General features: G+C 42.8%; 1 protein-coding gene across 1 annotated transcript; it reads left to right on the forward strand.

Moving 5' to 3' along the window:
* Window positions 1-360: 360 nt before the first annotated feature.
* Window positions 361-24,652, forward strand: LOC129732361 (uncharacterized). The gene is made up of 5 exons (XM_055693197.1): window positions 361-881; window positions 21,519-21,866; window positions 21,936-22,447; window positions 22,505-23,137; window positions 23,197-24,652. The coding sequence occupies exons 1-5, from the start codon at window positions 617-619 to the stop codon at window positions 23,611-23,613; spliced, it is 2,175 nt and encodes a 724-aa protein (XP_055549172.1). The 5' UTR covers window positions 361-616; the 3' UTR covers window positions 23,614-24,652.
* Window positions 24,653-25,102: the final 450 nt, after the last annotated feature.

Raw genomic sequence — 25,102 nt, forward strand, 5'->3', positions numbered from 1 at the left:
CTGTAATGCATAGACGTCAAAAATCAGTTAAAACAAGAGTTGTAAGTTTTTTCTACGTTATTCCACAAAAAAGTTAAATCGGTTTAAAACTATAAAAACGGCTCAAACTTTGTACCCACAATAATATTTGTGTTGTTACCAATCAATTTGTAACATAAAATATTGAATAAATCCTCTACATCGTAGTACAAACTGAACTCCTCGTAAGCCCACCAAAAAAGCGAAGCCCACTGGATGACCATGCAGCTCCATCGCATCCCTCCCGCAGGGGGGTGGGATTTTGTTTTGCGTCTGTTGCCTACGGGCTTCGCTGTGTGCAGGTGTGTAGGTGTGTGCAAGCGAACAGGGAAAATTCACGTGGAAAATTTTCTCTTTCGCTCAGACTGTCTGCGAACCCGAAGGACACAGGACATGTACGTTTAGCCTGATAGTGTACTTAAGCTAAGCATTATTGCATTCTAAGCTGCCTCCATTCGGTTCTATGAGTATCGCTACGTAGTCTGCAATCTTTGTGATAACGAACGAAGAGTTTGGTGATAGTGTAGGGACAACAGTGGGCTAGGCTTTCTTCTTCTAATAACCATCAACATAGTCTTCCATTGTGCAGCACTTTTGTATGCTACGACGAGTGAAGTTTTCTCGTTATCATCGCAAGTTATTGATTCCATCGGAATCCGTCGCGTATCGATCGCTTTGTTTGTTTAGTGCGGGCCATGAGTTCCGTTTTATGAGATTTGGTGCTATCGTGAAAGGTCTGCTTATTTCAATTTGGAAACAGCTTAATCCGATTAAACCCAAGATGGCAACGTCCAGACGACAGTCGGGCTCCGCCAGCGGTGCTGGTTTGTTACTTCTCCTCGTCCTTGGTTCGGTGCTCGAACGTAAGTAGACTCGTCCCTGCATAAACATACCTTCTGGGGGTTGATAATTTTTCTTTTTCTTTCTCACGACTTTTTCGAATGTTACCTTATCAACAATTTGTACTTATTATTGTATTCTGTGAGTATTTTATTTCAAGAGGGAAACAATGAATTTTAATCCTCTTTGAGCTTTTGTGAAAATATCGAAAGAATTCTCACACTCCACAACGGGAGCAGAACCCCTCCCAAGAACTCAATTTTCCTAGATGTGCAGCATTATTCAAACAATGGGTTTATCAGCGGACAGCTGCACAAATATTATAAAATTGTTAAGCACACACTGCAAAGTGGGAGTTGAGGGTAGTCTTACTCAACCACCGGTGCATAACTAATTCCGCTTAGCCGCACTAGAAACGATTCAATCGAACCCGAAAGAAACGAAATTAGGGTCACAGCTAGGGCGAACTCCGACTATGATCTCAAATGAAAACGGCCCGGAGCACGACTGTTTAATCAATCAATCGATTAGATTGCAAAAAAAAACAACATGTCACCAATTTCCCACTTCATACTTGAGCTCAAGTGGGTGGCAACGGTATCAAACCAGGATCAAAACATGAATAAAAAATAAACTAATGCAATGACAATGTTTTACCTACCGCAAGTGATTCATCAAGTGGATGATGGGAGAATGATGGAACGAAAACAAGCAGCTTTTTTGCATAGTATCTTAGATTTTAAGCAGAATAATAAAAATGGGTTTTAAGCTAGAAGAGAGTGATACAAACCGCATTCCGTTGCATGAAAAATGTATTCTTAATTCATAGAATCTGCTTTGAAAAAGTATCGTGCATGCTGTTTCTATTTTTATTTTTTGGCTTTCAAAACATTTTTATTTGGTTTAGATCTAGTATAAGATTATAATCCTATAATTATGTATTGCAAATTTAAACCCAATCCTGTGTTTTGGCTTTAGAATCGTTTATAATAGATTTTATTCAAATTTGGATTCCGAATTTAGAATTTCAAATGATGGAGTGTGTTGTTGTTTCGACGATAGATTTCGTGTTCTAGAATTGATATTCGAGTTTTAGATTATAATTCGAACTTTCGATTACTTACTTACTAACTTACTTACTTACGTTCCTGCTGGAACATCCCTCAGGATATTACCCGCGTCACAATTCTACGTCAATAAATTCGGTCCATGACGACTTGTCTCCAGTTTCTTGAGCGTCCTACACTGTCATCAACGTACAAACGAATGAAACGCAGAAGCTTTTGCTTGTGATTGTTCGAGAGCACAAGGAATGTGATGAAGTTTCGGAGGTTTATCTCAAAAGTGATGGAAAATCACAGAGAACTATTATGCATTTATGGGCAGTACACTTCCATAGTCTTGCTCCACTAGGTCCAAGCACCTAGCTTGTTGCGCGCCTCTACGTCTTGTACCGGCCGGACTCGAGACGAACACCATTTTTGTGAGAGAGTCCCGCCCATCGTATAAGTACGAGTAACTTTAGTGATAATCGCATACAAAACCCGGAGGAAGCTTTGGTTGTGACTATGCTAACTGAGAAGGGTTTCCGTACGCCTCTGTTCTCCGGCGTATAGCGGTGTCTGATATGGAGCGCATGGCTGCGCTATGAAATGCTTTGTCTCACCAACTATATCCAAGCCGAAAGTACCCTACTACGAATCATTCAGAAAAAATTACGAATCGGAACATTCGGTATCGACCCAGGTGAAATAAAATGTACTCGGCGATCGGAATATTAGAACTATACTCGAACCCGCATACGTAGGTGGAAGGCTATCCCAGAAATGCAGTCGCCGAAAACGGATGAACGTGAGTTGCGAGCGGTAGATCCTATCGCGGGAAATAGATCAAGCATGCCATTAGGGGAACCCCGTCAGTGACTGCTTCTGCGTGTTGAGAATTAAGGACAAAATTTCCAAATACAGCCTAATTATTGAACACGCACCAACAGGCGATAAACCCGATGCGATGACGGGGAAGAAGAGTTCGAAGAGCCTTGATGAAACATGCGGAGATTACTCAAAACATGATATCGTCGAACAGATCCTTACTGACCTTAATGATAAAGCCTGTTATTATTATGGTTCTGGCGAACGTATACAAGTTCGTATACAAGAGCCCTCCGAGTAGGATACGGCTGGACATTCCGCGGTCGTTAACTGATGGAATTGCTGCTGAGTACACTAGAACGGTTGACAAATGAATTGGTGAACTGGTTGGAGACCTGAACAAACAGTCAAGGCACGTCCACTATACGGTCAGTAATAAAGCGCATGAGGTGTTGGACATGACCGCAGGAAGTACACGCAACACGAGATTCGACGCGGAATATCAAGAGGTGACGGAGGAGGCATACCAGTCACGTGCTCGCACGACGGGGGCAGTGAATTCTGTGGCACGATAGATGAGAGAGATGTATCGAGAGACTAGAACGGCAGAAAAGAGACTCCACCAACGCCAGAAATGCGAGGACTGCGAACAATCTCTTGTGGAAGCTAAGGTATCCAGGCACCACATTAGAAGGTTTTATAAAGTGATCAACGGAGTAGGCAATCCAGTAAGACACTGATCGCCAAGCGTTGGTAACAACACTTTAAAAGGTTGAAAGCTGTCGACAGAAACCCTTTCACAGGAGTTTCCCTCATTGATTTAACTCCATGAAATATTTTAATTTAAAAACATGTTTCGCCGCTTTTTACCAGAAAAATAGTCTTATAATTATGACCTTGTAAGTGGCGAAGTCAATGACCGTTTTCGTTCGTGAGCCGGTGTGCGCCAAACTTCCCAATAACCAGTCTGAATTCCTCCTTCTGGCCAACCTGAAAGTTGAGATATCCGATAACGATTTTGACGTCATGTTTTAGGCAGCTATCGTATGCACGCTCCAGCTGCGTGTAGAAGGCGTCCTTCTCGTCATCGTTACTTCCTAGGTGAAGAAACTCTGATCCTCATTTTGCAGATTCTGTTGTCGATTGACCACCACCCAATCATGCGCTTCTGCATTTTGTCCATCACCATGAAAGCTGTGCCCAGCTCTGGTAGATGGCAGTAGCGTAGCTAGGAGAGTGCGGTTGGTGCGGTCCGCACCAGGCCCACCACCCAAAGGGGCCCCAAAATCTTGTGAACACCGAACCGGTCAATATGCCCATCTTCTTGGTTTTTGGGCTTCAATTCTAACTAAAATCAACGAAACCCAGAAATACTTGCAGCAAGCAAAGCAAAGCATCGATTCTACATTCCGTATCGGAATTCGACCTTCTGTTCTACTATACACAGACTTCGTAGCCGACTGTTAAGTCGGTTAGCACTACGATCCTACTGACACTAACAGTCTCTCTCGAGCGGGGACCCGAACATACGACGACTGGCTTGTTAGGCCAGCATCGTACCTCGAGACCAGCAGGGAGACTTGCAGCAAAAAAGTCTGAATGTACAGGAGTGTGCTAACAAGTTGATGGCATTACATAAGTTTTTGACCGAGAGCGAGAAAAAATTGTGGAATGAGCTCTAAAGTATGCAGAAAAAAGTGTACTGTACTAGAAATTGACCCAGACCCACAAAAACGTGTTCGTCGAAAGAAGAGAATGCCAGGTGAAGAAGCGCAGACGCTGGACTAAGCTATAAGAAAGAATTAAGACGCGAAATGATATCATCAGTTGACAGGATTATCCAGGAAATTGCTACAAGATCTCAACAGATAAATGAACTCGCAGAGGAATACGCTTTTTTAACACTCGACATTCTTTCGGATCCTGTTGCGGAGCTGGATCTAGAGAAGGCTTCAGGAGAAATCGATAGAGACGAATTCATTGATGAACGAAAACGGCTCCAAGACTACGTTTTCGTTTCAACAGAATTCAACAATATTCATCTAGGTGGTGCAATAGAGCCTTAAATTTTATTCATAGGTATAAATTGATCGATTCGGTACCAAACATAGAAATCGCTCTCAGATTTTCTTTAACGATGGGAATTAGTACTGCAGCTTGCGAAAGAAGTTTCTCAAATTGATCAAGAACTATTTGAGGTCAACGATGAGTAACTTGAGATTAACAAATCTTGCCATTTTATCATACGAACGTGAAATCACTGACTCCCAGTGGTGGGCACCGCTAACTGAAAATTTAGCGACACTAATCCCTAATTCGTTAACAGGAAGATTTAGCAGGATAATCACTAAACGCTAAACGCTAAATCCATACTAGCGGAACTTTCGCTAATCGCTGATCGCTAACTTATTAATGCATACATAGATTGTCATATGCATATGTTTATTGCTTATAAAAACAAACAAAAATTAATCCTTTTGAGTGTTATTTACAGACTTCCTGTGCACGTACTTTTTTCTCAAGCAACGAGAGAAATCTTTCTCTCGCTCGTAGAATTTCCATGTACGTGCGACGAGACGAGACAACGTCACATGCGATTTGCAGGTTGCTCTTTCGCTTCTCTTACGGTTCGGATTGCGATGCGCAAGCGATGTTTCGTCGCACTACGAATTGAGCGAGACGCCTGTACTGTACATACATGATACAGCTCGTGCGCCAGAGCTCGCGAGACTTTCTCGTGTACCAGGCTCAAAGTAATACTTATTTTGTGCGGTTCTGTTAGAGAAAGTCAATTTTATTCGATTTAAATGGAACTTTGCACTCGTGTTTGACTTGGCAAAATATGTATTTTTTTAAACTTTTAAACTTTTTGGGCCAGAGTGAATTGTTAATGAAAACTTGATCTTGGTTAGCAAAAAATAAAGTAAAATAGTAAATTTTTTTCAAAGCAACCCACAGTGGTCTAAACTCAAAAAACCGTGATCGTTTTAGATTCGACTGTGAAATATTGATTGTATGTACCCAGTGTCTTCAGCAAGTTTATTCCATATAACAAGGCCTTTCTTCTGGCATTTTCGGTTTTTTTATCAATCCTCCTAGTAGTTAGATATAAAAACTTTTTTTTCTAATTTTTCAAAATACCAGATTGCTTTCTTCAGCAAAGTTGTAGGAAAATATATAAGAAAAAGAATTGCTTAACACTGTAATCTTCTAACTGTACGTCTGATATGACGAAGTAGAGTTTTACGAGGAAAACTCCTCAAAATTAATTTTTCGGCCATAACTTTTTCTGTAATCGTCGAAACAATTCAAAATGTTCTAAGATTTTGTTCATTCTGCTAAACCTTGCATTTTTGTAGAATATATGGGTTTGCTATTTTTATTTGTTGTAAAGATATTTCTAGTTTTTTTTTGCTGAAAATAACCATATTCTGAGTCCATATTTCTGCGAAGGTTGCAGATAGTAGCAAACCAGACTGTATGCATTTGAAAGTTTGTCAAAAGAAATGTATTACTCATAAGAGTTCAACTGTTTCTAGTTGTATCCAACCAAGTACTGAATGAAAGGAAAACACCCCTCAAAATTAGTTTTTTGTCCATAACTTTTTCTGTAATGTTTCGACGATTCTAAGATGTTCTAAGATTTTGTTCATTCTTCTAAACTGCCCATAAATGCATAACAGTCCCATGTGAGTTTTCATCACTTTTGAGATAAACCTTAGAAACTTCTTTACATTACGTGTGCTCTCGAAAATTTACAACAAAAGTTAGGTTTGTTGCTAAAATAATGAAAAAAATATTGATTCTGGTCAGGCCCACGTTACGAATAAACGCATAACCGGCTCAGAGCTAAAACCAATTAGCAGAAAATCATGGTAACTTTCATTAAAAGACTAAATAAAGTGTACTGATCGGAACAACAATGACCTTATTGCATATAAAAATATTCTGCACAATTATATTTACCTCGGATGAATGCTTATTTTAAATTTTTGTTTCTTTGATTGAATCCATAGGAAGGAAAAAATGCTATGGTTTACCTGCGTCTACTGCGTTTTACTCAGTTGTACGTTTTTGGCAGTGTGACTCTTATGCGTTTATGGGCAGTAAACCTTATAAACAAATGCTTTGACAACAAAAGCTAGTCGAACTTTTTGATTGTTTACTAAAACCTCTTAAAATCATAAACTTTATTTTTTTCTTGGAAAATTACATCTGGTTTTCTTCCGCTTTTAAATCATTTTTAATAAATACTTCAAATAGTTAAATATTAGGGATAATATTTTGAGTCATGACTAAAAAAGTCCCTGCTGTGCTTAAAGATGCTCTGAAGCACCATTTCAAATTTAACTTTTTTCTTCAAAATGCAATATTTTACACTCACTTTAATTGGTCTACAAAGTATTTTGCTTAAATTAACCCGAAAGTATTTTTAAATCATGTGAACGGGAAAGGGTTACAAAATCGGATTTCTCAGTTCTTTTTTTCTCAAAATAAGTTATTTAGATAGACATTTTAGTCCAAAAAGTGCGATGCCCGCCTCCACCCAAAATCATGAGAGCATGAATGTTTTGCAAAATGTTTAATTTGATTTTTTTTATAAAAGTTTACCTTCAATAAAAATATTTACATTTCATTCCACCATCCTGAAATTTAAACCAGAAATTTTGTTATAACTTCGGATTTCTTCGAAAAGAAAATGAGAAAAAAAAACTCTTAATTTTTGTTTGTCAATTAAGATAAGGTGTTTGTTTATAATTTATTTTGACCAAAAAAGGTTTTATTGGGGTGTATTTTTTTTATAAGCATTATTAGTTCCCTGCAATTCATTCTCAGACAGTTTATATTGTACAACTGAAGGATTCTGAGCTACAATGCTTTGAATCAAACATATACCAAAATACTTATGTTCTTTTAAAAAAACTCTCGTGAGTCTGAAAAAATTGCCCGCCCGCGAAAAATATTCAGTTTGTTAAGTCAGGTACGTGTGCTGAGATTCAGCCAAATCAAAAATGGTAGATATTCGATGATGATAGGACATTTGGCATGATAACACTCAGGGCTCAAATTGACGCAGACTATCTTTCTAGGATTATCACTCCGCATTTGACGAGTCGAACGTTGAAATGGTTGAAATTCATTCATAAATTCCATGTTGCACATTATAAAACATATATTTACTAGATAATATAACACCGTAGCATTGAATTGCATTTTCGTCTCCGGTAACGAAAGCATCATGTATCAGCGACATGATTCGAGCAACGCGTCTCCCAGAGTTACTCAAAGATTTGTGTCTTCGATACAGTATGAGCCCTCAGACCCTTCTGGAGGTGCATTAGTTGGAAAATTTCATAAAACAATATTACTAAGATTATTACTAAAGTTCACATCGTTGCACAAGGTAATGTTCCCCTAACAGCAAAAAAAGATCAGATTACTGTAAATACGAGTATATATAGTCGCACTAGAGTTAATGTGGCTTTAGAATCATATATCTGATTTGCAATATCTATACCTTATTTGAAAATTCTATCCAACACCTTTACCCCCAACATGTATTGAAAAATATAGAATTGATTATATTGGTTTAGTGGTTCTGTTATTTTTAACTCCCGAAAGGCTTGTATTCGAATTGAAAATCACATCTAATCTTATAAGTACAAAACTGAATATGATTTTCTGTGGAATGGTTTCTATTATATAATAGTCAATGACATCTTAAACGACGACAGAAACTCACAGCATCTCCACGTTAACCAACATAACACTCTGCATCTAATATATTTATTTCAGTTAAAAATATCATGCATTTTTATACCGTTCGCAAAGAAAATAATAATATATAAATATGGTAACAAAACGTTCTTCATTATTGTTAACAAAAGTCGGTTTATTCAACATATGATTTGATAAACAAATGAATTAGTTTACACACCATTCATCATTCAAACAGTGCTCTGACGCAAGCTCCTATAACACCGTAAATAATAAATCACATGAATTCTCCTGTCTTCATCCCTCTGGGCAAAATCAATTTCTCCCTTGCGCCATCAGCTCAAAGCAATATGTGAAACTAGCTCGCGAGACGAGCTCACGAGAATTTGCGCGCAAGCTGTCCGTGTGCGCAACGCCCATGCACCGCGCTCGTTACGTTGAGAGACGAGATATCTTCGTGTACGTCGCAAAAGAAATTCCATGCGACGAGACATGGCTCGTACGTATTGCAAGTTCTCTCGCTCGCATGTGGCGCACAGCACAAAACGACTGAATGAGAAACGAGACTTGTAGCTCAAACCGCATTGTCTCTTTTTTGTACGAGCGAGATTTCAGGAAGTCTGGTTATTTACAAAAAGAGGTTTAAAATTCATAAAACAGTCATACTTGAGAATTTTGTGAATATGAGGAGCAACAAAAGTGATTCTGCTTGTATGTAATACAAATGTTTTTAAAATCTCAAATATTATTTGATTGGAAAAGGAGAACCGAAGTTGCGCATGGCAATATGCAGAATTTTTTGGCATTCCAAAAATTTAATCTCGATCACCTAGAGTTTGTTCTTCAGAATGCTCCTGTAGCTTCTAGGATAACTCGAACCCTAGAGTAAAAAAACTTACTTGCACTTATGTCGTTAAGAAAGGAATTTTACACGCTTAAAATTTATTGCCGGGTCTCGGTAATTCTTGCCGAGAACGGCACCACTGAGTGCTCGGTTGAAAAATTAATGACAGCTGTCGTATTTTTTCCTAAATCTCGGCTCAACCTAACTGAAATTTTGGCACAAAATAATACCGAGCTATCACTACCGAGATTACGGATATTTTGTGCCGAAATTTCAGTTAGGTGAACCGAGATTTACGAATAAGCTGCTGCCATAAATTTTTTAAGCGAGCACTAGGTGGTTGTTCGGACCGAACAATGAAACCTCCTTGACAATCGACGTTTAACTAGCCGATCAAAGAATTAGTGTTTCGTGTATTTTTAACTCTTCCAAATACTCCTGATTTATGATTGTTTAATTTGATGTTAAATTAACCACCGATTAGCGTTACACGTTTTCGTCCTACTGACTGTACTCGTGCTAACCTAACTTTCGATGTAGTTGTAGTTCGTACGGATTTTAATTGTGCTCTGTCCGAATATTCCACAGACTTAATGTCTCTCGACTTTAATTCTCGAATCGTCTCAGACAGTCCTTCCGTCCACTAGAGTTGTTTGTTGATTTTTAACTATCAATCGATAGGTGCCTGTCAGAAACAACCTGCACTGACTCCGCTTCCTTACTTTATTAGAATTTTTCCAACAAACACTTCGCTTTTCAACTGAATTTATCTTAACTTTATTAAACAATCTTTCGCTTTAACCTTTACTTTTTTCTTCTCCTTCCTGTTATCTCTCTATGACAACTTCGATATTTATTTACTCTACTACCTTGACGTTCCTTCCTGTCACCTCGATCCCTGTGGTATTTTACGCATCGCTTGGTAGCAGGTTGGCAGTGTTCCCAACATATTCCCCGGCCCGTAACCCAGGTCCGGAAGTTACTTTCGGTTCGGTGTTACCTACTTCTAACTCCAGCACAGCCAAGTTCGCTACTGCACGCTTGTAGCGCTTAGTTCGCGTACGCACCCATGCTTGTCGAATGCGACCATCTCTGGATATGATAGGCTCCTCTACTATTCCTCTAACCCAACACTTTCGGTTGTTTCCCTCGACGATGTAGACCAGGTCACCCGCCTTCAACGGTTTCGTTTCACCAAACCATTTGGTGCGTTGGTTCAGAGTGGGGACGTATTCTCTAATCCAACGCTGCCACATCTCACCAGCCAACTGTTGTGATCGTTTGTACGCATCCCGCAGAGCTTCACTAGGATTTGCCGGCGGAATACCTACGTCTTGTCGCTTCGAGGGGGGGCCACGCAAGAAATGGTTTGGAGTCAAAGCTTCTGCTTCCTCAGACTCCTGAGACGTATATGCGAGAGGTCGGGAGTTTATCATGTCCTCGGCTTCCACAATCACCGTCTGAAGGATTTCATCCGTAAGTCGCCTGCCATCATGTAACGATTTCAGTGCCTCCTTTACCGAGCGGACTAAGCGTTCCCACACACCTCCCATGTGGGGTGAAGCGGGAGGATTGAACGTCCATTTCGTTTTAGCGTTTGTGTACTCGTCCGCACAATCAAACTCGATGTCCTTAATGAGTGCCGCCAGCTCTTTGCTTGCCCCTTGGAAATTGGTCCCGTTATCCGACAGAAACTCTATTGGCCAATCTCGTCGTCCAATGAAACGATTTATCGCCATCAAGCACGATTGTGTTGTCAGTCCATGCACAACCTCAAGGTGCACCGCCCGCGTAACCAGGCAGGTGAATAGTGCTATCCACCGTTTCTCTCTTCTGCGTCCCACGGTCACTTCGAACGGTCCCATGTAGTCTACTCCAACAAAACTAAATGGACGAAGACTTGGTGTTAAACGTTGCACCGGCAACGGTGCTTCTCGGGGAACTCGCGGACGATTGCGATTAACCTTACACCACATGCAAGCCGATGATACCTTCTTTACCACTGCATCCATATGAATGATATGAAACAGTTGTCTCAGTTTGTTCTTTACCGTTTGTCTGTATCCATGGCCACACTTTTCGTGAACGTGCTGGACGATCAGATTGGTGATCCTGGAATCATCCGGTAAAATGACAGGAAATCGAAGATCGAATGGAAGATCCTCGGCCTGCGCACATCGTCCCTCCATACGAATCAAGCCAGCCTCATCGATTAACGGAGTGAGCTTTCTAAGAGGACTAGATTTATCGATTTCGAGCCACTGACTTACTGGGCGGTTTTCGTTCCGTTTCAACAACTTTAGTTCATCAATAAAACTCTCTGCCTGAGCCATACGCAGCAGACATTTTTCGGCCATATCATACTCTTCTTGCTGCAATGGAACAATAGTACAAACTACCGCATTTTGCTTCAACATCTTTGCTTGCAGCTTCGTCGGTTTCAGCGTTTTAATCGGCAGTCCTTTGCACTTTCGTCTACAGTTCGAGATAAACCGAAAAACGCACGCCATCGTTCGCACGAGCACGGTCCATTTGGAAATGCGCCCCGCGTCTATGAGAATCGTCTGTACCTTCACATTGTGCAACAACAGATGAATGCGTAGCTCTTCCGTCGTGTTTGAGGGGGGTAATTCTTTCTTCGGCCACTTCTCCTCATTTTCGTATAGAAAGGAGGGCCCACGAACCCACGCACTTCCAGGATGCATTTCTGGATCTTTGCCCCACTTCGTTAGCTGATCCGCTACGTTCATCCTGGTAGGCACCCAGCGCCATTCAGTCAATTTCGTTAGGCTGAGAATTTCGCCGATCCTGAATCCGACGAATTGTTTATATCGGCGTTGATCGGAGCGAATCCACGAGAGCACCACACTAGCATCCACCCAGAATACCACTCGGCCGACGACTAGGCTGTGGTTCTCGATAACAGTTCTCGACAGTCGTGCAGCAAGAACTGCCGCCAGGAGCTCAAGACGGGGAATGGATACCTGTTTCAACGGGGCCACTTTAGAACGGCTCATAACCAGTGCGCACCGCACTTCACCTCTTACGACTGCCCGAAAGTATGCCACACATCCATATGCTTTCTCGCTTGCGTCTGCCATAATATGCAGCTCTAACTCCTGTATCTCTGTCGATTTAGCGTCTCCAAAATAACTCCGCGATATCTTGAAGGATTTGATGTTTCGCATCATACCGATCCACCGACGCCATTTATCGAACGATTCCGCATCAATTTTCGTATCCCAGTCACAACCGGTACGCCAGAGATCTTGGATCAGCATCTTTCCGCGCACAGTTATTGGAGAGATGAGTCCCGTTGGATCAAATTGTGCCATTACGAAGCTAAGGACACTCCTTTTCGTTGGGCGTTCGTCGCCATCTAAAACTGACCGAAACGCTGCAGTAGACACGGAAGCGAAACAAAATGAATCCTCAACCGGCTCCCAAACAATACCCAGCACGCGCTCATACTCCGCACTCTTGTCCCGGTTGAAATGAACTGCATCATTCGTATTCCGCTCGCCCATCGCTTCGAGAAATTCATGGGAGCTCGAAACCCAGTTCCTGATATGGAAGCCTCCTTGAGAGTGAATATATTTCACTTCTTTGGCTCGCTGCATCGCTTCTTCCACTGTGTCCACGCTGTCGTAGTAATCATCTACGTAGTGCTTTTCGCTAACCGCAATCGCCGCTTCAGGAAACTGTCCTGAAAACTGTTCCGCGTTCAAATTTTTAACATATTGCGCGGAGCAGGGCGAGCACGTGGATCCGAAGGTGGCCACGTCCATTACGTACACCTGGGGTGTTTCTGCTGAGTTGGACCTGAACAAGAAGCGTTGCGCCTGTTTGTCTTCAGATCGGATTCGAATCTGGTGGTACATTTCTTGGATATCTCCGCCAAACGCCACCGGACGTTCACGAAAGCGGCAAATAACCCTGGGAAGGGGTATAAGCATATCTGGACCCTTTAACAGTTCTGTGTTCAGTGATATTCCTCTTACCGACGCGGCTGCGTCCCACACCAGGCGCACTTTCCCTGGTTTACGTGGATTCACAACTGCATTCAATGGCAGATACCAGACCGCCGAGCTAGGCGTCTGCGTAAGTTCTACCTTAGTTATCCTATGCGCGTAACCCTTCTCCTGATAGTCCACGATCTGCTGACAAACATTCTCCTTTAAAGCTGGATCTCTTTCAAGCTTTCGTTCGAGTGCCTTCATCCTCCGTAATGCCATCGCATAATTGTCGGGAAATCGGCGTTCGTCTTCACGCCACAGCAGCCCGGTTTCGAATCGTTCTCCTAACCGTTTTGTTGTCGCTCGTAATATCGCTTTCGCCCGTTGTTCTTCCTTCGGCTCGGGTATGGGAAACGATGAAACAACTGCTTCGTCCAAAATGTACTGATTTCGCATCAAATCATGCAAATCTTGATTGCTCACTGGCGACACGTTGTTCTTCCTTCGGCTCGGGTATGGGAAACGATGAAACAACTGCTTCGTCCAAAATGTACTGATTTCGCATCAAATCATGCAAATCTTGATTGCTCACTGGCGACACTGTGTGCAAATTGAGGAACGTACTTGCGCTCGGCTTACGCTTTTCAGGGCCGTATACCGTCCATCCAATTCTCGATCGCACGGCAATCGGTTCGTTTTGCTTACCGACTCGTGACTCCAGCGGCGCAAACAAATGCAGGTTATCCAAACCGATAAGTATCGCTGCTTGTCCGGTTGGATGATCTCTTACCGGCAACCCTGCTAAGTGCGGATATTGCTTCGCAACATCAGCGAAACGCATATGCTGTTTCGGAAGCAAAAGTTCCGACACAGTGCGAACGTTCTCCAGCGGAATCTTTTCCTTTGAGCCTTTTACCGACAGCGTCAATTCAACTTTCCGGGAGTTATTTTCGAACCGATTGATGTTCCCAGTCCAAGTCACAATGAGTGGCTCTGTTTCTCCTTCCGCCTTCAGTCGGTCTGCCACAGCCTCGTTTACCAGGGTTGTAGATGAACCCTCGTCCAAAAATGCCAGTGTATCGTATCGCTTATTTCCCGCGTACAACGATATAGGTGCCATGCGAAAGATGACCGAACGATCTAGGCCTCCGTGAGTATTACACTCCACTCTCTGTAGCTGAACAGATTCCTCTACACGATGCAGAAGTGTGTGATGATTGCCTTTGCAATTCTTCACGGTACACCGTGCCTTCGACCCACATGCATTGTCGCCGTGCTTATTGAGACAGACACCGCACAGCTTCTGCTTTTCTACAGCTTTCAGCCGTTCTCCCACGTTCATCCTCCTGAAGTCCTCGCAGAACCTTATCAGATGATCTGTTCGATTGCAGATCCAACAAGGTTTGTTAGCTTTTCCTGTGAACGTTCGATCGTCGCACTTCGACGCAGAATCATGTACGTGCAGAAATTCGTTCTTCCTGGCGGGTTTTACTCTCGAATGCCGTGCTGTGTCATTGGTCGTCAATGAATAGGCCACTGCTTCAGACGCCACGTCTCCGATACCAGTGATGAAATCTGTGAACAGTCGCAGTGGTGTTCCCTTTCTACCTCGTTTGTACTCTACCCATTTCATTTGGTATTCTGGTTGCAGCTTCTCTACAAGTTGCTGCACTAACAAAGGATTCCGCAGGTGGTCACTAAGATGCGCCGCTTCCAAATGGTCACAGAGTTGTTTAACCGTTATGCCAAACCTGACAAAAGTTTTCAAATCCTCCGTCGTCGGTGGAGGTGCATTTTTGACCTTATTCAACAACGTTCTTAGCAGTTTTTCCGGCTGGCCAAATAACCTACGAAGGTCTCGAATAACTTCCGGCACAGAATCCGGGAGCACTAACATGCTTCTGACAGCATTTAGCGCTTCTCCTCCCAAACTGTTTAGCAGACGATCCAAATTCTCGATGTTCGAATAGCCGCAAGCCCTGGTTGTATTCTCAAAGCTGCTTATAAACAACGGCCATGTTTCTGGGTCTCCATTGAATTTGGGTAAGTGTCCTGATATCACCTTCCTGGTAGCGATCTGCTCCCGAGTCAGCCTGAAAGCTTGACTCTCAAATCCGCTTTGGCTTCGGTGAGATTCGCCTGCCGCCAGTGAATTTTTTCCAATGCTCTCACTCTTGTCTGAGTCCTGTCTTCCATCCCCGTCACTGTCGGAATCATCGTACTGACTCACTTCATCTTCAGCAACCGATAAAGATGGCCTTACTAACGGATTTTCAACTTTTTCCACGGCCCCGCGATTAGCTGTTCTATTTGTTACGGATTTTCTTTGACTATGTAGCCACGAAGTCACCTTGTTAGGTGTTTGTTCCGACGTACCGCCTACAGCACCCTCTTCGTTCATATATGACTTAACCTTTTGAATACTGCTGTTCAGTTTACTTCGAATTTCATTCCGCTGCTTTAAAAATGCTTGTTCGTCTGCTAACTGCGCGTTCAACAGATCTTGTTCCTGCTTGAGCTTTTCTTCCTGCATCATACGTTGCACCTCGAGTTCCCTTTTTCGCATGTTCCTTTCCATCTCCAACTGCTTTGCATTCCATTCCATCTCCCTACGTAGTCTACTTTCCCGAATCTCCATTTGCTTCGCAAAGGCTCTTTCACGCGCGAGTTGTTCTTCCTCAAACTGCTGATCAGTCAGTTCGGAAACAGACCCATTGCCGCGAACAGACCCCCCTTCGCTTTTCGATCCGGCTCTAGTTTTAGACCGCGTCTTAGACGTTTTTGGAACGGTTAGTTGTTGATCGACTGGCCGATCACATCGCGAACATTCCCACTCAACTTCAACGACGCTCTCATCCACGCCCGCACAGGAAAAATGAGCCCATCGCTCGCAAGTTTTGCATTGAACCCAGTCAACATCGTCCGACTCGCATTTATTACAATATAAACATTCCGAATAGGCCTCCTCGTCGTGGCCCCCAACAATCTTGGAATTGCGTGAAGTCATTCTGCGAAGAGCAAATCCAATCCGAAATAATTCTTTGATTTTGTTCGGACCGAACAATGAAACCTCCTTGACAATCGACGTTTAACTAGCCGATCAAAGAATTAGTGTTTCGTGTATTTTTAACTCTTCCAAATACTCCTGATTTATGATTGTTTAATTTGATGTTAAATTAACCACCGATTAGCGTTACACGTTTTCGTCCTACTGACTGTACTCGTGCTAACCTAACTTTCGATGTAGTTGTAGTTCGTACGGATTTTAATTGTGCTCTGTCCGAATATTCCACAGACTTAATGTCTCTCGACTTTAATTCTCGAATCGTCTCAGACAGTCCTTCCGTCCACTAGAGTTGTTTGTTGATTTTTAACTATCAATCGATAGGTGCCTGTCAGAAACAACCTGCACTGACTCCGCTTCCTTACTTTATTAGAATTTTTCCAACAAACACTTCGCTTTTCAACTGAATTTATCTTAACTTTATTAAACAATCTTTCGCTTTAACCTTTACTTTTTTCTTCTCCTTCCTGTTATCTCTCTATGACAACTTCGATATTTATTTACTCTACTACCTTGACGTTCCTTCCTGTCACCTCGATCCCTGTGGTATTTTACGCATCGCTTGGTAGCAGGTTGGCAGTGTTCCCAACAGTGGTGTTGTTCTTGGCAAAAATTACCGAGACCCGGCAATAAATTTTAAGTGTGTGGACAGTTATCACTTTTGCAGTAAGGTATGTTCATATTTGAAGCATTTTATGTACGCCATCAGCGACTCACAGTTCTTGAAAATAGTTTTTTTGTCGCTTCTCTACAAAATTAGCGAATTAGCGATTAGCGATTCGAAGGCCAAAATTTTAGCGACGCTAACAGTCCGCTATTCAGCTCAAAAATTAGCAAAAACGCTAAATCGCTAACTGAATATTAGCGCCGCTAATTAGCAATTAGCGAATTAGCGGAATGATGCCACCACTGCTGGTTCCATTGATTTTAAATCTGTAATTTTTGTTTTTGCCAATCAAAAAGCACGGATAGTAGGTATCTAAATTACCCTTATTTCAATTTTGCGGAAAACGAAATAAATATGTGGAAAAATCTAATTTGTTTGTTTGTCTCAATTCCTTTTATAAAATAAAAAACTGCCCACCGGACCAGGCCCATCAAACCATAGCTACGCCACTGGTAGATGGTGTAACCATCTTTGTGCGTACGTACCGATACTCTTCTTCAGTGCTACAATATCAAAATTGCGGACCCTCAATAAGTCAGAAAGAATGCGAGTACTTCCCCAAAAAATAAGAGACTTGCATTTCCATAATCCGAGTTTCCAATCGTTGGTCCGTATTCGTTGCCTAAGTCTATGCCGGTTGTGCCGGTCCGTATTAACATTACTTGCTTCCTGTGCTGATTGTTTTTATGGCTGGCTTGTAAGACCTGCACCAACCCCCAGTCTCGTCGGAGTACCATCGTGACAGCACTGTTTAGAGTCTTTTTGGTATATAAAGTTAGCACTGGTAGACTGGTGGATGTCGATATACATGCGTGCGAAGTACGTTCATGACTGCCAAAAGTGTCGTCGGAAGCAAGGACATATTCCTGCTCCTGTTGAAAAAAGACTTGCGTTGACTATTGAAGCGATGATGAATCAAAGCCGTGGTAATTTTAGTTTTCTACCTTCTACGCTCACAGTGTTGTTGCTTGCTTTTTGCTTTGTTGGCTAACGGACCGTTCACCGGTCTAGGGGCCGAACGATTTAGAGATGTCCAGCTTCTTCTGTCTTGGGCAGCCGTTCTCCAGTCTCCTTGTACACCAGCAGATCGTGCATCTTCTTCCACCGCGTGCGAGGCCTACCACGGAGTCGACGGTCTCTTCCTGGTTCTCTACTGAAGATATTTTTAGCGGCTCTCTCGTCAGGCATTCTGGCTACATGTTCAGCCCACTGAGGCCTGCCCCGCTGTATTACCTCCACTATATCAGCATGTTTGTATATCTGGTACAACTCGTGATTCATGCGTCTACGCCACACTTCATCTCCAAGTTTACCACCATGTATCGATCGCAGAACTTTACGCTCGAAAACTCCGAGAACTCGTTGATCAGCTTCCTTCAGTGTCCATGCTTCATCTCCGTAAAGGGCCACCGGGAGTATCAGTGTCCTATACAGCGCTAGTTTTGTGCGAGTTTACAAACTACGGGACCTTAGCTGGTTACGTAGTCCGTAGAAAGCCCTGTTCGCTGCTGCAACTCGTCGTTTCACTTCACGGCTCATTTCGTTATCACATATCACAAGCTTACCAAGACAAACGAATTCGGCAATCACTTCAAATCATTCCCCATCTATCTCCACCTCAGCACCAACACCACGGGGACTCCCACGCTCTCTGCTAGCTACCATGTACTTAGTTTTGGCAGAGTTAATGATAAGTCCCAACTCGCTGCTTCCCTCTTAAAAGGTACGAAGACCTCCTCCACGGCCTTACGGTTGATACCGATGAAATCGTCGTCCGCAAAACCATGAAGCGTGTGAGATTTCGTGATGATCGTACCGTTTCTTTCCACGTTTGCTCTTCGTACTGCCCCTTCAAGAGCGATGTTGAACAGTAAGTTAGAGAGCGCATCCCCCTGCTTCAGTCCATCCAACGTTACGAACGCGGTTGATGTCTCGCCAACTATCCGCACGCATGATTTCGATCCCTCCTTTCTTTTCACTGAGTCGTACGCCGCCTTGAAATTCCCAAAAAGATAGTGAGTCGGTAAGTTGTACTCCCGGAACTTATCGAGGATCTGTCGCAGGGTGAAGATTTCATCCGCCCAGATCCTTAGTATTATCTGGTGGATCGCATAGTACAGCCGATCGCTTCCCGCTTTTGGAAGTTCGGCCGGGATACCGTCCTTTCCAGCGGCCTTGCCGTTTTTCAGCTCACTAATCGCCTTTTTCACCTCCTCCTGTGTTGGTGGCTCCACAGCTTGTTCGTCACTCTTAATCGTCATACTGTTCCTGCTCTGTCCATCCGGCTCCTCACCGTTCAATAGCGCCTGAAAATGCTCCTTCCATCTGGCTGCAACCGGCGGTTTATCAGTAAGCAGGTTGCCGTCCTTGTCCTTGGCACAGGGAAATTCCTACTTCTGACTCTGTTGACAGTTCTATAGAATCTCCGCACGTCGTTTTGAGCATAGCAGTCCTTTGCGCTGGCGAGCACCTGCTCCTCGTACTCACGCTACTTCCGACGGTGGGTTCTATTTTTGGCAGCTCTTGCCCCCGTGAACCTGTTATGACGCGTAGCCGCAGTGAGCATGCGCTCCTGCCACGGTTCTTCTCATCTGTCGCTCTCTGGCAATCGGCATCGAACCAGCCATTAGGTGTCTTCCACGCGTCGTACCTACCAGGCTACCACTTCTCTCGCAGTCGTTTCGATGGCACCGTGGAAACTGCTTCACAACCCATTTATGTCTTCCACTCCTTCCTTCTGCTGTTCTGCGATCCGTTGATTCAGCTCTCTGGCGTATTCTGCCACCACGCCATCCGCTTTCAACCGATGAATGTTGAAACGCGTCGTCCTCTCTGTGCGAGATTTCAGCACGTTCGACAACCGTGCGCGAATCTTACAAATGACGAGATAATGATCACAGTCAATGTTCGGTCCCGAAAAGACCTAACATCTGTAACATCCGAAAAGTGCAGACCGTCAATCAGTACGAGATCGATCTGGGAGCGGGCTTCTCCATTTGGATGCCTCCAGGTGTGTTTCCGAATATTCAAACATGGAAAATAGGAGCTACATATTGCCATTCATCTGGCCGCGGCAAAGTTTATCAGCCTCAGGCCGTTTTCATTGGCTATGCCTTCCAATGACTGGACGAAGAATTCATCCCTCGCAACCTGCGCCATTGCGTCTCCGATGACGACTTTTACGTCGTGTTTTGGGCACTCGTCATAGATTCACTCAAGCTTGTCATAGAACTCATCTTTGATTTCATCAGAATTGTCGTTTGTCGGTGCGTAGGTGTTAATTAAACTGTTGTTGAAGAATTTGCCCTTATTCCTCGACACGCATATAAGGTCATCTACGGGCCTCCACCGAATGACTCTTTTTTTCTGATTTCCCAGCACTACGAAACCGACGCCCCGTTTCGCTGCTTTGCCGCCCTTGTAGTAGATGTGGTACTTGAAAAAAGTGCGTGCAATAGGGTCTACTGCACGGAATTCCCCTTTTTTCGGAATTTGGCCACCGAAACTCCTGGATCGCTGTGATTTCGACTCCCTGCAGCTGTAGCTCTCGAGCAAGCAAGCCAGCCCGCGCCAGTTTATTAAGAGGTCGGGCGTCCCAAGTACCCAATTTCCAATCGTTTACCTTAATCTTTTTCCGTGTGCGTATCCTAGATCTTTGCCGATTGATCCGTTCCGTATTTCTAAATTCCTTGTTCGTGGTTGAAGAAAGGTTTCGGTATGCTACCTTACCAGGGTCACGATACCTACATCCTGCTAATGGAGCTGCTCTCTTAGGTGTAGCTGGCGGGATACAGCATTCCATAATTCAGCCGCCCGCTCCGGGTCAGACGCTGTTGTACGCCGTCCTTAACATGGGGACACAGCCGCGTACGACCCCCGTCCCAGTAGCATACGACCATAGTTTCCACCGGGGGTCGGTTACCCGATCGTCGCTAAGATTACTCGTATTCCGGTCGGCACCACGTGGAGGTTGGGATAGGAGTTGCTAGACAGAGGTGAATGGCCACATTAGGGTCTCAAGTTACATGTGTCCAGCCATTTTCCATGCTCAAAGTGTTGTATGTTTATAAATAATAACTCCTCTTTTTAGCGTTAAATTAATATTTAGCGTTTATCGAGAATTTTTTCGGTCAAAACATTTTTTTTATTGTGTAGGAACTCAAACCCTACAATTCGTTCTCAGACAGTTTTTATGTACAACAAATGGATTCTGAGCTACAATTCTTCGAACAAAACTTAAACCAGAAGGCATAGGCCCTTTGAGAAATTGTGAGTCTGAAAAACTCCTCCATCTGTGAAAAATACTCAGATTTCTTGGCCAAACACGTGTGCAAACTGTAATAGTTTTTGATGAAATATTCAAGATTGAATTGAATTGTGCTTCTCGAATTGTGGATTTCGAACTCCCGAATTAGGGTTTAAATGTTTGAATCCCTCAGACATTATTATTCAAATTATGTTTCTTTGACCCAGTGATTTGAATTCTCTTATTTGTAAATAAATCAAGCTTACACATAAATATTCTTTTTCTTTTATACAGCCCACGTTGCCCGTGCCAAATTCGCTCACTACGAAACACGGTACATCAACGATTTCATTAATTACACCCGGCCGGCCGCAGATATAATGGGTTCCATCTACTACGACTACGACAACAATCCATCACGAAACGCCTTCAACCAGGAGTACGAGAACGGTGGCCTGGCGGGGCTTGGTCTTAACGTTCCCATGCCGGCAGCAGAGGAACAAACCGGAACCTCACGGGAGGACGAAACAACTCGTCCACCCGACATCTATCCGGATCCGGACCAGATTTACGCCACATTTTTGAACAAAAGTGCGACGAAGCGAAATCGTTTTCCGGGAGACGAAAATGTGATTAAAGTTTGTGAGTTCTTCTATTTTATAGTGGTAAACGTTTTAACTGATTGTTGGTTACCGTTTCTGTATATTGTAGATTCCTCGAAATCGTTGAGAAAAAATCCGCAAGCTCGTGTCGATGATGACGGTTCGTTCGATAGCCTGAACAACGACATGAAAGGTCACGATTTGATCGATAACATAATGTACATCTACTACGGAACCAACGGAACTCTTCGAAAGGATCTCGGTAGCAATGTGATCGTGATAGGGGCCGTATTTGCGCTGGCTCCCCAGATTTTGACGGGGATAATTTTGTTTCTTCGAAACCGAAGGCTTCGTCATTTCAACACTTTCTATCCTATTTGTTTGAACTTGCTACTGATGCTGGCCACATCTAACTTCTCATTTGTTCTGGGAGTACAAGCCACCCGAATTACGGTAAAATGTGAGCTGATAGCGATTCTACTGCACTATCTGCACTTGAGTACCAGCATATGGTGTTTTATCTATATCTACGTGATTTATGATCTAATAGTAAATGATTGTGGACCTAAGCTGAAATATAACTATTTGATGGGATACGGGGTGCCGGCGGTTTATGTCTTGGTAAGTTGCAATTTTATGAACTTAAAAGGAAGCCTTCATTTGTTGGTTTCGTTGCAGTTTTCCTATGCCTCATCGATCGATACTTTTGAGTTGCATCGCTATTGCTGGATGTCCATTCAGAAGGGAATGATCGTGAGCTTCATGATTCCGGTGTCGTTCCTAATTATCTTGACAACAGTACTTGGTACGATCACTCTGAAAAGAATCTCCAGCAAACAAACGGAAATACTGTGTGAAAGCATCGAGAGCATAATCGAAACCACATCAAAGTGTAATGACATCATGTTCCCGAGGACTCCCGCTTTAGGGGTCAACCGTAGCAACAGCTATCCCCAGCTGGAACTGAAGGAAAAATGCTGCCAGGAGTATTTGGCTCGAACAATGGAGAATCGCCAGTCGGTTGTCACATTACCCCAGCAAAGCAATCACGGCTTTAGTTTTCAAAACATCAAAAAATCCCTCGACTACTACGATACGCGAATCGAACTAGGGCAACTCTCACTGGCGGACTTGTCGACACCAAGTATGGCGTCCGATTTTCAGGACTTTACCGAGTTCAAGCGTGCGATCAAGTTTGGCCTGTTCTTTCAACCGATCTATGCCATATGCTGGTTTCTGAGTGTGATCGCTCTGGAGAATATGCACTCTTGTGTGATGCCAGTGATTTATGCGATCTGTTTGAACATTTTGGTGAGTTTCCATTGTTTAATTTCGGATAAATAATAAATACTCAATTTTTTTTCTCAAAGAACTGGTGCATGTTAGTCCGATCATCGAATATCTGCCCTTTTATCGGTGGAATGTCGGAGGAAACACTGGAAAAGGCCACACTCGACTGCGGTGATTCGATGAATGCTACCAACGGTGTTGGGACAGACAATGAAACGACTCAAGCCAGCATCTGCACCGATACGATTCCTCTCCTGTGCGCCTCGAACCCATCAATCATCAACAGTGGAAAGGTACCAGTGCTGACACCGACGCCATCATTCACCAGCCCCAGCACGATTCCGTTGAGAAGGAAATTTTCCACCACTTCGGAGCATGATCCTCAGACGCTTAACTTCATCAGCAGCAATAACCTGAAGAACACGTGGGAGTCAAGTGTGGACCTTAACCACGTGCACGTGAAAGCCAGCGATTGCATTAGCACTATCAGTAACTAGATAAACGTAGTTTGGTCAACTGAAATCACTAGAAATTGTAGAATAAAAAGCAATGCTGGTCAAATCTGCGTGAAACGCAACGGTTTTATAAACCATATCAAGATGGAAGGAAAAAATCGTAAGCTTCGATTTATATACATTTTAAATTGTGATACTAAAGTTAGAGCCCTGCTCAATGCTATCCAATCAAAAAGTACAGAAACATTTTATCAAACCAGCACCTATTTCGAAACTTACCAACACATAATTCATATTGCAATGCATTTTCTAACGTCAACTTTGTTAGCTAATGGTAGAGATTTCTCTCTGAACACTATCGACTTTTTTAGAGCCAAAACCAAAGGGAAATCAGTAGATTGCAAATTCTAAACTACTGTTCACTATTCAATAGCACAAGTACTCATTTTAACACGAAAGAAGAACAGACCATATGTGATGCTATTTCAAAACCTAAACAAAACACAAATACATCTTCTATAGTAACAAATTTAGTGCGTAGAAGTCAGAAAAAAACGTTTACAATAAAATTTGATTCTACACATATTATATGACAATTTCAATAAAGTACAGTACAAAATGAGTCGCGTATTGAACCTGCGGAATTCGTAAATTGCAGTAGAATTGTTACACGAACAAAGTTGGGCTCAAATATATACATACATATATATCGAATGAAGTATCGGTTTTTGGAATAGTATATACTTAGTATACCGAAGAACTAACAGCAATAATAATTGTCTTAACTCCTAGCCGATGAACCGTTATTCCTAGCATTTTCTCTAACATTTACTGTTCCCAAGCATTATTCAATTCAAAACAGTGCTCGAATATGCCTATACATTCTTCCTGTTGTATCTGTTAAGCACCCTAGGGTAAGAGGAGCTGTACCAATCAACAACCTAGCAGAAAATTTACAATTTCCACCTAACACCCATTTGGAATTCCTAATAACCGAAGAAGCGAGAGAGCATTAGAAGTCATTTTAACCAACCCAATGATATCTATAACCATACCAGAGATAAAGGCCAATTAAACTGTACAGCTTGTTCGTTTTAGAAAGAAATTCTTCTGTTTTTTTGTTTCTAGAAATTGTGTGGCTGTAGAAGCGACGAAACCCGGCGAGCGATTACTCTGCGGAATCCATCCCTCACCTTGCATTCTTACACCTGTACTGCCGCTCCAAGCAACACTGTCACAGCGTCCATAAGGTTTGCACAGAATGTGGGACAGTTATGCTTGGAGCGGCAGTGTACATCTCATGATTAAGCTATTTCAACCCATACATTTTCTGTCAAATTAACGTAAACGCAACGCAAACGTATCCATTGTGCTTGAGATTTGACTGAGAGAGTCGCATCTAACCCGTCTAACATCTTGCATAATCAATAACCATGAAACGTGCTTAATCCCGATTGTATGGGTTATCGTTAAACCACATGCAATATCATCCGCTCATGGTTCCTATTTATTGGGGATGTTTGCATCAAAA

The sequence above is a fragment of the Wyeomyia smithii genome, chromosome 3, assembly GCF_029784165.1.
Source record: "Wyeomyia smithii strain HCP4-BCI-WySm-NY-G18 chromosome 3, ASM2978416v1, whole genome shotgun sequence".
Classification (NCBI taxonomy): domain Eukaryota; kingdom Metazoa; phylum Arthropoda; class Insecta; order Diptera; family Culicidae; genus Wyeomyia; species Wyeomyia smithii.